The 13353-nt window shown below is 37.3% G+C and overlaps 1 protein-coding gene across 5 annotated transcripts in view; it reads right to left on the bottom strand.

The window, feature by feature from the left end:
- LOC121731388 (inactive dipeptidyl peptidase 10) overlaps positions 1-13353 on the bottom strand; it is a 34890-nt gene that overhangs the window by 14498 nt on the left and 7039 nt on the right. For all 5 annotated transcript variants that reach the window (XM_042120794.1, XM_042120801.1, XM_042120817.1 and 2 more), the window contains exons 3-8: positions 12881-13076; positions 9433-9507; positions 8116-8168; positions 4104-4315; positions 2203-2417; positions 95-198 (exon numbers count right to left, since the gene is read on the bottom strand). In XM_042120794.1, the coding sequence (XP_041976728.1) occupies positions 95-198; positions 2203-2417; positions 4104-4315; positions 8116-8168; positions 9433-9507; positions 12881-13076 (855 nt within the window). The remainder of the gene's footprint in view (positions 1-94; positions 199-2202; positions 2418-4103; positions 4316-8115; positions 8169-9432; positions 9508-12880; positions 13077-13353) is intronic.

Below are 13353 nucleotides of genomic sequence, written 5' to 3'. Positions count from 1 at the left end.
GCTAGTTGGGTCTTTAATAACTTCTAACTATAAGCTACGAGTATTAATTTGAGGTTACTAAGAGGTTCCATCTGTGAGACGTCAAGTAACTTACATTCCGTCCAACGTGGTCGGCGGGCGGACTTCCCACCTCGGCAGCGTGGTGACGTTCCGCACGCCGACTATCCACAGCTTCACCCGCGGGATGGAGCTGCCCGGCTGCGAGCAACAGGTGGTATGAGCCTCTACGTCGATGTCACACATGTAGGGACGTCACTACCGTGTGTGTTTTTAGGGTCAATTCAGGCCGCAACGCGACACGTAGCATTTGAAAGACTTCAATTTCGTGATACATTATGCAAACCTGTCAAATCCATACAGATTTAGAAATGCGTCTACATTTTACGCGTCTCGTTTCGGTCTGAATTAACTCTCAGTCGTTTCCCTGAGATTTCCTATACACGGCTATACACGGCTCAACGGCAATCCTTAAAAAATTATGACGTTTTGTTGAATTACTCATGACATAATTTTTGAAGAATTGAGGTAGAGTCGTATGGAGGAGATCTGGAGGAAACGACTTATGATACGGGTTTTTCAGTGGAAAAGTCTTGAGCGGTGAGCATGATTTTGGCAGATAACATAGGGATAGGGTGAACACGATATTGACAGCTCACGTTAATATCACATTTGATATTTGATAAGTGATAACGTTTAACATTTAGGAATTCATGCTCTACCTTTGGCACGACTACATTCTAAAATACCTTTTATTACCGCTTCCAAGATTTAATAAAGAAACACTTGTTGCATAAAATACTTAATATCATCACTAAAAATATTCAATTCAAGATATTATTATGTTGTAGGTAACGCAATATTGCAATAAACCGTCTGTGTTTGTCAACGGCTTTTGGCCTTTGGGAGTAGGTACTGCTTTTTAATAGAATAAGAAAAACTATGATTGTATAGAGCTGCAGATTATTATTAATTTTATTAGCTAGCAGTTCCAATCTACATAATACACTGATGTGATCTCCTGTATATGATACGTCGATGCTCATCTGTTATAACTTAAACTCTCAATGCAAATTGGAATATTTGAATCAGCAAAGTGATTTTAACAATCTTTATAACTGTATTTAATAGGTACGTTATTTTATGAAATGGATCCATGTATAAGTTTATCTTAATGAATTTTGTGTTCATTTTATTTCACTTTCGAGGTGCAGCTTAACTATTTTAACTTGTATTTTTTGCTGAGCGCGGTTATTGTGGGAAAAATTAACATAAAAAGCGGTGCTATCGTCCACCGCATTGTACTCTTTGTTTCTTTTCACTGAAAATTGAGTGCCGTTTATTAAATGTTTTTTTTTTTGCTTAGCATTTTCAACTTTTGTTTTGCCCGGTGCTAAGATTTTAAACGAAATATTGTAAGTTCTGTTTCACTGGTAGGTAGTTTTGCTTGCGAATACTGCATAAATACCCGAGGGCAAACTCAACAGAATTCGTGTTATTCTAAAGAGTGCGCTTTCACCTCAAGTCGGTCGGAGCATAATTATTAATTATCTCGTATTCTTTTTATGAATATTTAAATGATGCATTTATTTTTAAAACTCTAACCAAAGTACTACGAATAATAAATTAATAGCAAAGGTACGTGTTTTTTTTATCTGCACTATGTTTTGTCATATTTTCATCTAAAGTAACTCTACAAAATATACATGGCTCACCAATAGGATATATTACTGCAATGTTTTGACGCTAGACGGTACCACCAGCACATACAGTAAACCAAAAGTTTTGTTGGACGTTTGACAACGTTTCTATCAGTGTTCTGATGTGACGTGTGGAACATGTCGGATTTTGATCGCATTAAATATTTACTGTATCGCCCTCTGCTCCGACATTTGCGTTATATTCCCAGCACACACTGTGCCTTTTTTTGCTCATCAAGGGCATGCGTTATAGCGCAGTCAACATCGCACGTGAGGCATGCCCGCGACGCTATGACACTTTTCTTTCCAACGCGGGTGGATTTTGACGCATTCAATTATTATTGAATATGCCAAACGAAAGTTGAATAAAAATATGATGACGAAAATTGAAGATGAAATTGCATAGTGTGGACATAGCTAATTATGTCATTTTCTTTTCCTCCTTGCCACACTTTCTGTAATGCCAGCCACGACACGCTGTCGTCGTACTGCTGTATTGACTCACAGTGGGGTATCGCACGGTGACGTGGTCGGGAAAGACGGCGGGCGTGCTGTTGGCAGGCGCCAGGAAGCCGGTGCGCGCCGCCCCCGCGCCGCCGATGGCCTCGCTGATGCGCGGGAACACCAGCTCCGACACCTGGCTGTCGTTGTACTGCGCGTACAGCACGAACTTGCCGTCCGCCGAGCCCCACATCGCTGACGACTTCTTCGTCACCTCTTCTGTGTATTGAACGTACAAAATGCTTAGGACTAAGTTTAATTATTACTCAAACGTATTAATACAAAAGCGTATAAAGTTTATGAGAAAATCTTAATTAAATTAGTAATCATCAAATGTCTTTGAGTGGGGTCGTATTCATTTCAGACACGTCACGTTGCAATGTTAACTGTCCCCAAGTTGATGTAAGGATAAATGATAATTGTGAAAGAAAAAGCTGATAGGTGAGCAGTCCGCAAGGATAATATTTTAAAAATTATGCAAAATAAATAATATTAGGTGATGATTTGCTAAATACATTGACTACTATTGAGTATTATATGTAATTTGTTTAAAATACATCCAGTTATGCATACACGTCATCACACATATAGCTTATTGTAATTTCTATTTTTTCAGCATATCAAATAAATAGAACGAATTTAAGCGATGTAATAAAAGCAATTCGCTCTGATTGAATTTAATAGATTCTGCAGAACTAATTTGTTGGAGTGCAGTTGAAAGCCGCTCGCATAAGTTGCCCGATAATACCAAACTGCGGTATTCGTTCTGAAATATTATGTTATCAAATTATAAATTTAATTTTGCTGGGAGAGTTGAAATATTATACAATATAGTTTATTATTATATAACATTATTACTTATTAGAATATATTTCTTCACTTCATTTATTTTGTTGCAAAAAATATGTTACGTTTTAAGAAATAGAAAGGGAATATGCTACCGGATAGGATATCGCACGAGTGTCTTAGATTTCTTTGCAGCTTAGCATTTAATAATTATTAATTAATATTCACTTGGTGATACCTCAAGACGAACGAATCGGGAAACAACTGCATGTGCAAAATTTTTTCTTCTCTGTTATCTTCAGAATTCCGTTTATAGTCAAACAGAGTAGTGCTAAGCTCGATGTACTGTTTCACAGTTTGAAATAATAAATAGGTAAGTACATATATATTTTTTATTTCTTGTTAAAATATTACTTGCAGCGTTATACTTATGGCCGCACTAGCAATATACGGCGCATTCACGTCCGCACTGCTACGTGAGTAGGATTTTCCAAAGCCATTTTTCATGTCATTCAATAAATTATATATTCTAATATCTCTTGTATGTTCTTTCTTGGAACTTTCAGCTTTTAAATTCGGGAGTGAAAAATGGACGTAATTTTGTAGTTGAACGAAAAATTTAGTGTTCGTCGCACCGTATGGAATTTATGGGAATGAGTACTATTCAGGAGTTCTAAACTTAATAAAATGGAAAGACATGTTATGTTATGTCCAACGAGGCGCTGTATTCGCACCATGAAATTTGTAAGTAAATTCTACTGTGAATAGCATCGTTAACTTTTATGTAAGTATGGTTGACATCGCAGTAGTGGATGCATACGACTCCAGAAGCCAGTGATACTATAGCACCAGTTGTATCAAGGTGTAAACAAGCTCTTACATTTAAAAATGCATCTCAATGAAATGTTAACTGACTCAAACTGTCTGTACCACGAGTCTGTGCTCTGTTGTAACTGTTGCTCATTTAAAAAGTGCATCGCAATTTTTTTTTAATTATGAAATTGGGGCCGTCTATGGACTTTTCGCCCATATCCTTCCTATAATGCATCGCAATTATAATATGCGTCAAGTGGCAGTGTCTCACTCAAAGTGTCTCAGATGTTACAAGCAATCGCTTACCCTGATATAGCCAGTCTGAGACGCCGTTGTAGACGGCGCCGGGCTTGGCGTCGGTGGTGAGGCGCAGCAGGGGGGCGCGGCGGGCGGGCGGCGCGGGGCGGGCCAGCACCTCGTTGTCCGCCGCCAGCAGCAGCGCGCCCTCCCCGCCCAGCCACGCCGCGTGCTGCCACTCCCAGCTGCGCTGACCCTCGCCGAACAACGGGATGTGGTGGCTGACGGGTTTCAGTTTCGGTCAAATTGGGCAAAGTAAAACAGCAATGTCTATATATAAGAGATAACGGCAAAATTTGATTCTAACGGGCTTGTTGGCTTGTAATGTTGGGCTTTTGAACGTATCGTGTTTATCGTCGTATAATATCGTTGTAATGGTATGATTGATAAGGGTGTTCGTATCAGTGTGCTATCACTCAATACTCTTTCTTACTTATAAGGAAAACGTAACAAAAATCCAGAAACAGATATCTGAAGGTAAAGAAGGTAGGTACACCTCCAGTTCAGTCAATCATGTAGAAATAGAAACGGGTCGTAAGCCCATAACTGTCACAAGTCGGCGGAGCCCGGGCGAGTCGCCGAGGGCCGAGGTCGACAGGCCGGAAATTAAATAGCCGCAGTCGACTCGTCTTGACCTTTGCAGATTCCATTCAAAATCAAATATTATAATAAACGACCCATCTCCGGAAGGATGCAGCTTACGTAACTCCTACGGAGTGAATTCGAATTACCAACTTGGTACTAAATTAATGGCTCGAACTTGTTGCTGGCGAAGTTTTGGATTTCCCACCAACCAATGAGGTGCGACTTCTAATTTAGTAGACACATTTTATACATAAATCGGGGCCAGTCTGATTCAAAAAGGTATCAAGGGAATTTATTCATAGGCAAGTGGAACTATTTTATTTGGTTTATGTAAAGTCGAAGTCGACCGTGTTTGTGTCGACAAGGTTAAGCTCAACAAACCCGACTAAATTTAGTACGTCCGTACTGCCTATAAATAAATTTATCAGACTATTTTTATCACTGAATAGTCAGGTAAATACAGAGCCTAGGAAAGTTCAAACAGTAAATGTTTCAGAGTCATTCATGTCTGTAGTAAATCCCGTTTGTTTAGTGGCGAACACGAAGGCTGATAGGAGCATGTTTCGCGAACACTCGGCGGTGTAGTTGCATGCCTCTCAGCAGTAAACTGCGCGATTTCTGTTAATGCGAGATGTTATCGCCCCTGTACCTTTGGGTTACAGAAGAAATAGAAGCAGAAGATAAGCTTGCAAATGCCACTAGATAACCTTTTGTGCCACGCAACGGCGCGCGACGTGGTTCACGTGGGTGTACGATTTTGCACAACGACTTTTTCAACGACAAATTGCAAATTGATGTTTCCAATTTATTTAAGTATATAAATTTCTTTTTTCTCACAAGAACTACGAAATTTTAAACAATTATTAATACTGTTTTTAGCAGAGTATGAAACTATTATCATTCGATTCTTATGTCAATATTTAATATATTATTATTATTATTCAAAATCTCTATCTATTATTCAAACATTTATTAATGTTATACATTTTAGGAGCGATAATGTAGAATTTGTCTTCTGTTTCTATTTATTCTATGCTACGTTGGGTCTATCTAGTGCATATGCAATGAATATAAATTTAGCCCTCGAAGGCTAGGCTATAGCGCGATATCATCATACTTCCGGTCCGGCCTTTCGGTTTCATGTCCGGTTGGCTCGTTCTTGGCTACGTTCTTGGTCATGCAAAAGATCTTTATCGGTGTCTTTTTGAGAGGCAAAAGAACGTTCAATTTTAATTCATCAAGTCCCGTACGGTCACCGGTGATCGATGTCTATTTTTTCCACGATCGACGGGTATTTGTGAAGATACACAATATTTATTTTGGACAACATATTTTGAACGTTTTCGGTTTTGTAAACGCACGACAAAAAAAATCGCGTTCGTTATATTGGGAAATTGAACAGTAATTTTATTTTGTTTCAAGTTTTGTTGGTATACCGGCAACAGAAATACATTATTCGTAAAGATACTGTCTATAGCCATCGAGGTTTTTGAGATAAAGCCTGTCTGCCTAGCATACGCCAATGAGATATTATCTCACTCTACATGTTTTCTCGATGTTTTATGGTTTGTATCTTCATCTCTATTGACCCTAACATGACAAAAAAAAATTCTCGCGTAGATCTATCATCGAAATGACACATTCACATATCCAAATCGAGCAATAACCACCGTGTGGACCGCAAGATTGACAGCTCGAAGGCTCGCTTCGAGCCGGCACGACAAAATCAAATATGTCAAATATGTCATTTCCTTCGATTCGGAGTAAAACTATCGAGCAAAACCGTATGTGAGTACTTAGGTTTATAAAGTTTTGTCAAGTTAATGTCGAGATTTTGACATTATCAGACGAGTAGTTTTTAATTATCTCGAGAGTGAGATATGTCGTTGGCGTATGCTAGGCAGGCTGGAGACAGGTAGACAGACATACAACAAGATCTTTGTAATAGTGTTCCGTTTTACCCTTCGGTTACGGTACCCTAAAAACACCATTACTTAAAATTAACTTCAAATTTTCAACAAGTGTACGAGTATTTAAACATAAGACGTATGTATTAATTTAGTCAAATTACAATGAAAGTTTAGAAACAATTTGTCTTCCGACAAGCTAATTTGTTTTCAAAGTCTTCATGCAAAATTGTTCAGTGAAATGTTATTTTATAGAGTATCACAAGTTGGACGCGAGAAAAGTTGTTTTAAGATCTGTAGCTGAGGCTGGCTGAGGAGTATAAAGCTCTTCCAAGCACACTCGAACCGATAAATTCGTGATATATGCATTCTTGGAAAACCGCTATACTTATTGCTGTAGACCCTCGCTAATCCGGCCCCTGTCTAATCCGGCGCCCCTTGTAATCCGACATGCCTATTACTGGTCTACTATATATATACAGGGTGTAACAAAAATAAGTGATAATACTTTAGGGTGTGTACGTGTTCCTTGTAGAGAGTTCACTGTGAAAGTAGCAGCGCTGAAAGACAAAAAATTTTTTTCACTTTTGTATGGGGAAACTCGTGACGCTCGGGCCCTTGCCCATACAAAAGTGAAAAAATTTTTTCGTCTTTCATAGCTGCCACTTTTACAGTGAACTCTCTACAAGGAACACGTACACACCCTTAAGTATTATCACTTATTTTTGTTACACACTGTATATATAGACTGGTTAATTTAGGTAGGTATATAAACATTATTTTGCCCAAACTTTATTGAGGTACGGTCTACTATTTGAGTTTACCAATAATGTCTTGGTTATGATTCTGCCAAACTAGATGACGCCTGCAACTTCATTGCGCCAAAACTCGATTATCGCGCGCGAATCGTAAAATTTTCCGGGATAAAAAGTATTCAATGTCCTTTCCCGGGACTCAAAGTATCTCCATGCCAAATTTCAGCAAAATCGGTTTAGGCGTGAAGAGGTAACAGACAGTCAGACAGACGGACAGAGAGACAGACACACTTTCGCATTTATAATATTAGTATTAGACATTAGTCTATAGTATGGATATGGATTTTAGTTTTTATGTCTATACAAGTGGCGCAAACTCGTATTGGCCAACATTTACTGGGACGCTGATAGCCATTGTGGTATATTATTATATTACTAGCTATTTGACTGAGCTTTGCTCGGTATCCGATGAAAATGACATTTTCTAGAAATGATTCCTAGCTAGATCTATTTATCGCCCCCGAAACCCCCTATATACTAAATTTCATGAAAATCGTTGGAGCCGATTCCGAGATTCCAATTATATATATATATATATACAAGAATTGCTCGTTTAAAGATATAAGATATCCGCGCGCGATAAGAATGGGATGCGTCCTTTTGGAACTGAGACGCGCGCTGACAGAAAACAAAACTGTCATTTTCGATTTATTTTGACATGGTTCCATTCCATTCTGATCGCGCGTGGATTTAAGTAAAATTTTAACTACTTACTCATTGGTGACGTCATAAACAGTGTAATGCGCAGTGAATGTCCGTCGATACACCTGTAACATCAACATTACATTAAGGGCCTTCCCTACGGAGATTCCGTAATTTACCATATTTAGAGCCTTATAAACTCATAATAATTTGAAAGCTACAAAGTTATAATAAAAATACAGCAATAATCTTCAGTATATTAACATTCCTTTCCCCGTTTTAAATTTTCTAATTTTGTTTATTATACTCATGATATCAGCTTCCAAAGTAAAATTAATTTATCAAAATTCAAGCATACATTCAGTATCTCCTTAGGATTTACAAATTACTTTTATTTGAAACACACGCCAATAGATCGACTATATCATATAGGACATTACACATATAGGACATTTTTTTAGGACAATTTTGAACTAAGTTAAGTAAAAAAAATAGGGTTTGGTGCGATCTCGGCAACGCGGCAAATGTATGGCCAAGGTCGTTTGCTCGCGGGACGGCCTTAATAATGCTGTTGCTTATAACGTAAACAAGAATACTCTAACTAAGCAATAATATTGAGGTAGATTTCTGAGAATAACAAAAGAAAGACCCCTATTCACGTTAGAAAGGAAACTGTAGAGTATTAAAAATATCCTTTTAATACTCTACAGATACTACTCAAGTAGGGCATAATATTACATCAATGTTTTCACGCTAGAAACAGCCAATTAAAATTAATCTTTTTAATTTGAAACTAATAAACCACAATAAACCTTGTCGATTTGTCAAAATATTTACATATTTACTTTTTAAATTTTTTCTATTAGAGGCAAAAGAACACAAAATCTCAAATCGAAAAAAACAATGAAATTTCCATTTTTTTATTTGACTTTCGAATTTCGAAATTCAAATAAAAAAATTCGATAGTAAAATCGGCCAAGAGCGAGTCGGACTCGCGCACGAAGGGTTCCGTACCGAGCAAAATAATTATAATTCAGGATTATGTGAAAATTTCAAATGCATACTTCTTGTCATTATTGATATCGAGCAAAAAAGGCAAAAAAAATAATGTTTGTTGTATGGGAACCCCCTTAAATATTTATTTTATTTTTAGTATTTGTTGTTATAGCGGCAACACAAATATACAATCTGTGAAAATTTCAGAAGTCTAGCTATAGCGGTTCTTGAGATACAGCCTGGAGACAGACAGACAGACGGATAAACAACGTTTAAGTCTCAATAATAGGGTTCTGTTTTTACCCTTTGGGTACGGAAACCTAAAAAGGAAAATTTCGTCCATATTCATTCTGGTATTAATGTAACAGTATAATATTTTGATGTTAAACTTACCTCCTTGATATTGTGCTGAAACAACACGAAGCGCAGGTTCGGGGAGCACTGGTACCCGCGGACATTGAGCTGCCTCTGTGTACAATATAATGTTTCATCAACTACTAATCGAGTTAACAATCAGAAGTAATTTAATGAAATAAAATATATAATTGAATTTCAAAATAAACTTCAGTTTTCCGGCTCCGAAATTGTATCCTCGTTCAAATTATAAATTCGTCACGAAGGTCCTCACTCTCATTAGGTACCTCAAGTAGAATCTACACTATTTATGTACTTGTATAATGCAACACTGAAACAGTTTTGTTATGGTTTCCTCGGTTTAATTATTATTATTTTATTATTAAGAGCTTTTATTTAACTTGCTCTGTATGTATGTAAGTATGTATGTTCGGGTGAAATTTTGGAACTCAATTTTGAAGTAGATTTATTTAACCGCTGAAATTTTGCGTACGCGTTTATTTTGGATGATAATGTATGTGACATCACTCTAAATTCAATATGACCGACCATCCAAGATGGCGAAATAGTTATTTTCCATCCAGTCCTACAATATGGATATTAAATGAAAGGGCTCATTGAGAGTAAATCGGAAACGAATTTAACATCATTCTACATCCAATATGGCGGCTCATCCAAGGTAGAGCAATAGTTATTTTTAATGAACTTCCGCAATATGGGTATTATATGAAAGGGTTCATTGAGAGTAACTCGGAAACGAATTTAATGTCATTCTACATCCAATATGGCGGCTCATCCAAGATAGGGGAACAATTGTGTTTATAACAGTTCTGCAATATTTGCTAATTGAAAGTAAAGAATTTATTTTCTCCTTTTTAGACTATTTAAATAAAAGCTTTTTTTCAAAAAGTTTTTTGAATATAGTTTATAAAATTTCAAAATAGTTTTGATTGGTAGAAATTCCAAAAAATGTTGACGTATTTTTTATGAGGGACTGGATCGAAACAGTTTTGACGTTGGTTTAATATTGGCAGACTCAGGCTATAATAGCACAGATTACTAATTATGTAATCACTACGTAACTATAAATGAGAAAGTTTGTATTAGAAGCGACATTCGAGGTATAAGAATCGATCCCCAGGTAGGTCAACGAGATTCGAGTGGAGTCATGAATGCAGCTGGCTCACGTATAAGTTACGATATACGATCGCCAGTGGATTTACGATCGGTTCTGTTGTTTCTCAGTTCCGTAAGTTACGGTTGTGTGAATCAAGTTTATCGACAGAGTCGTGATAGAGCTGGTATTTGTAATTTTTGAATTCTGTGGTATTTGTAAGTTTTGAATTTAATTATTAATTAGTTATTCCTTAAGAGCTCACCTGACTCTAAAAATCAAACATCGTCCTTCTCTCTTCACACCCACACCCGTCTTTCATATGCCAGGTGAAAAAGGACGGCGCGGAATCATCGCCGAGTTAGTTTCACTTGAATAAAAGACGAACTATAATGATTATGAAAAAAGTGTTTTGAGCAAATTTAGGTTTTATCAATACCTTTTTAGATATTAAAAAATATTAAAGAAAATACAGCAAACTTCGAAGATCCAAGCAAAAATGTGTCTAAAACAAGGTTTTTTGTAAAAAAGAAACTATCAAGCATTTTTTGAGTAATCGTGTTTTCGTCTTGAGTATTTCATCTTTATGAACTGAAGTTACTTGTGTCAAAAAATCAGTTTTCTAGACCTTACAGATTTTGAGATCTAGGTTAAAGTATGTAGTCAAGTTAGGGTCATTTGGGCTCTTAAGTGAATAAGGTATTTTTACTTTATGAATTATATTATCTCTGTGTTAAAAGACAATAATCATACAATTTAGTGTTTTTTTTTAAATAAAAATGGCACTCAGAGAAGAATATTAATTACTTAACTGTGAATAAATGACGAGTTTGACAGATAATGTATGGCACTCGCGTCAAAATCTTCATATTTTGATTACAGTTAAGTAATTACTAGCTATTTGACCGAGCTTTGCTCGGTAGTTATTCGATAAAACACGAATAAAATGACATTTTCTAAAAATGATTCCTAGCTAGATCGATTTATCGCCCCCGAAACCCCCTATATACTAAATTTCATGAAAATCGTTGGAGCCGATTCCGAGATTCCAATTATATATATACATATATACAAGAATTGCTCGTTTAAAGATATAAGATTATAATATACGTCTCTGACTGCTGCGCTCAGAGACATTTAATTATGATTAACCTTCAATTAAATGAAGAGTTTGGTAGATAACGTATGGGGCTTATGTCAAAATTTTGAATTATTTGGGTGCGGGACAAGTGAAAGACCCTGGCCCAGCAGTGGGATAGTAAGGGCTAACAAAAAAATGTTCTATTTTGAGTGCGGCAGTGAGTGTGGCAGAAAGTATTTCATAATTTTTTGTCTTGCAAGCTTCTAATTACAATATCACGTTCAATATGCGAGATCGATAGCTGATAAATTTCAATCTTGTAGCGTGTGGCGTGCCATTTAGGCAGTATCTAGACACTAGGGGCTAGTGTAGCAGGGGCAAAAGGGGCCGGTCGGCTGCCCTATTTCAAAACCTAGTAAGGGCCAAAAACTACATTTTGCAGGAGAGCGCATAAACGTTATACGGCTCAGTACTGGATAGTACACTTATTCGATATTGATTCTTAAATATACATTTAAGTGAATTTATTTAACGTAGGTTTTTTTTGTATACGGTAAAGGGACCTAGTAAGTTAGGAAGTTCAAGCAATAAAAGGATTTTTGTAAAATGTGTCGTTTTTGGCCCTTACTAGGTTTTGAAATGGGACAGCCGCGGTGTTTAAGAGGCGGCGATGTCCAGGGCAGTTGCAGTGGCGTCGTAACGGGCTATTCGGCCGGGAAAATTGAATTTGCATTGTTTCAAACTGGAACTTTGGCTAAACTTTGTTTTGAGGAAAATTTACGGCCAATTTCGACGCTCAGGTTATTTCTGGGCAAATTTTAATATCGCTTTATAGTTGCGCTATTAATATAAAAATTAATTGCGCTTGCGGTACATCAAAGTGGTAAAGGCGTCGTATTTTCTAGCAGCGCGCCGCGGCGCGGTGTACCATCTATCAAAATAATTCTAACGTCGCGTCGCTACCAGCGAAATGGATTGCATATTTTATAATAAAATTTAAATTGTACTTTACATTGAGTTATTTATTATTTTAGGAGCTGCTTCTGATGTATGATCGTAGTATAATTGAATCTTTTTCACTTTCGTCGTGTAACAATTTTCAGACGCGTATCAACGACCCGGCCTCTGGCTTTGTGGTTGGGGATCGTAAGTTCGAATTCCTCGACGCAACAAAAAATTTACAGAGTGTAATCTTTACTACAATAATATCATGTAAAGTATTAATCATATTTCCCGTTGTCTGATATCCGCAACAAATCCTTCAGCGCGAGAGCGAAGCTACTAAAACTTACGAGGGTGTGGTTGGTGACGAGCACCGTGAGGGTGTTGTTGAGGGTGTCGAGCGCCAGCAGGCCACCGTCGTCCGCCTGGTAGACCAGCTGGTGGCCGACCCAGGTGGTGGGCAGCCGCGCGCTCGCCAGCTCCCCGCGCAGGAACTCCTCCAGCCGCATGCGCCGCCCCGACCAGTACAGCAGCTCGTCCACATACCTGGTGGTGATAATATTTATTTATTTTATTAAGGGACACCAACAGTACAATATACATTGGTACACATAAAAATACAAAATAAAGATCTGATGTATGTACCAACTATATTATGGGAGTACACATCATCACACATTGAGTGAAAAATAATTGGTGATCACATCCTAGATTACGACTACCATCAGTCTTGGTTAAAGTTTATTATTGAACATATTATTGTTTCACTCGCTCTCCGTATATAATTATACCAAATGTGGATAATCTAAAATGTAAAAAAAGA

The sequence above is a fragment of the Aricia agestis genome, chromosome 1 (genome assembly GCF_905147365.1).
Source record: "Aricia agestis chromosome 1, ilAriAges1.1, whole genome shotgun sequence".
NCBI lineage: Eukaryota > Metazoa > Arthropoda > Insecta > Lepidoptera > Lycaenidae > Aricia > Aricia agestis.
This window is presented reverse-complemented; position numbering and strand designations above follow the sequence as displayed.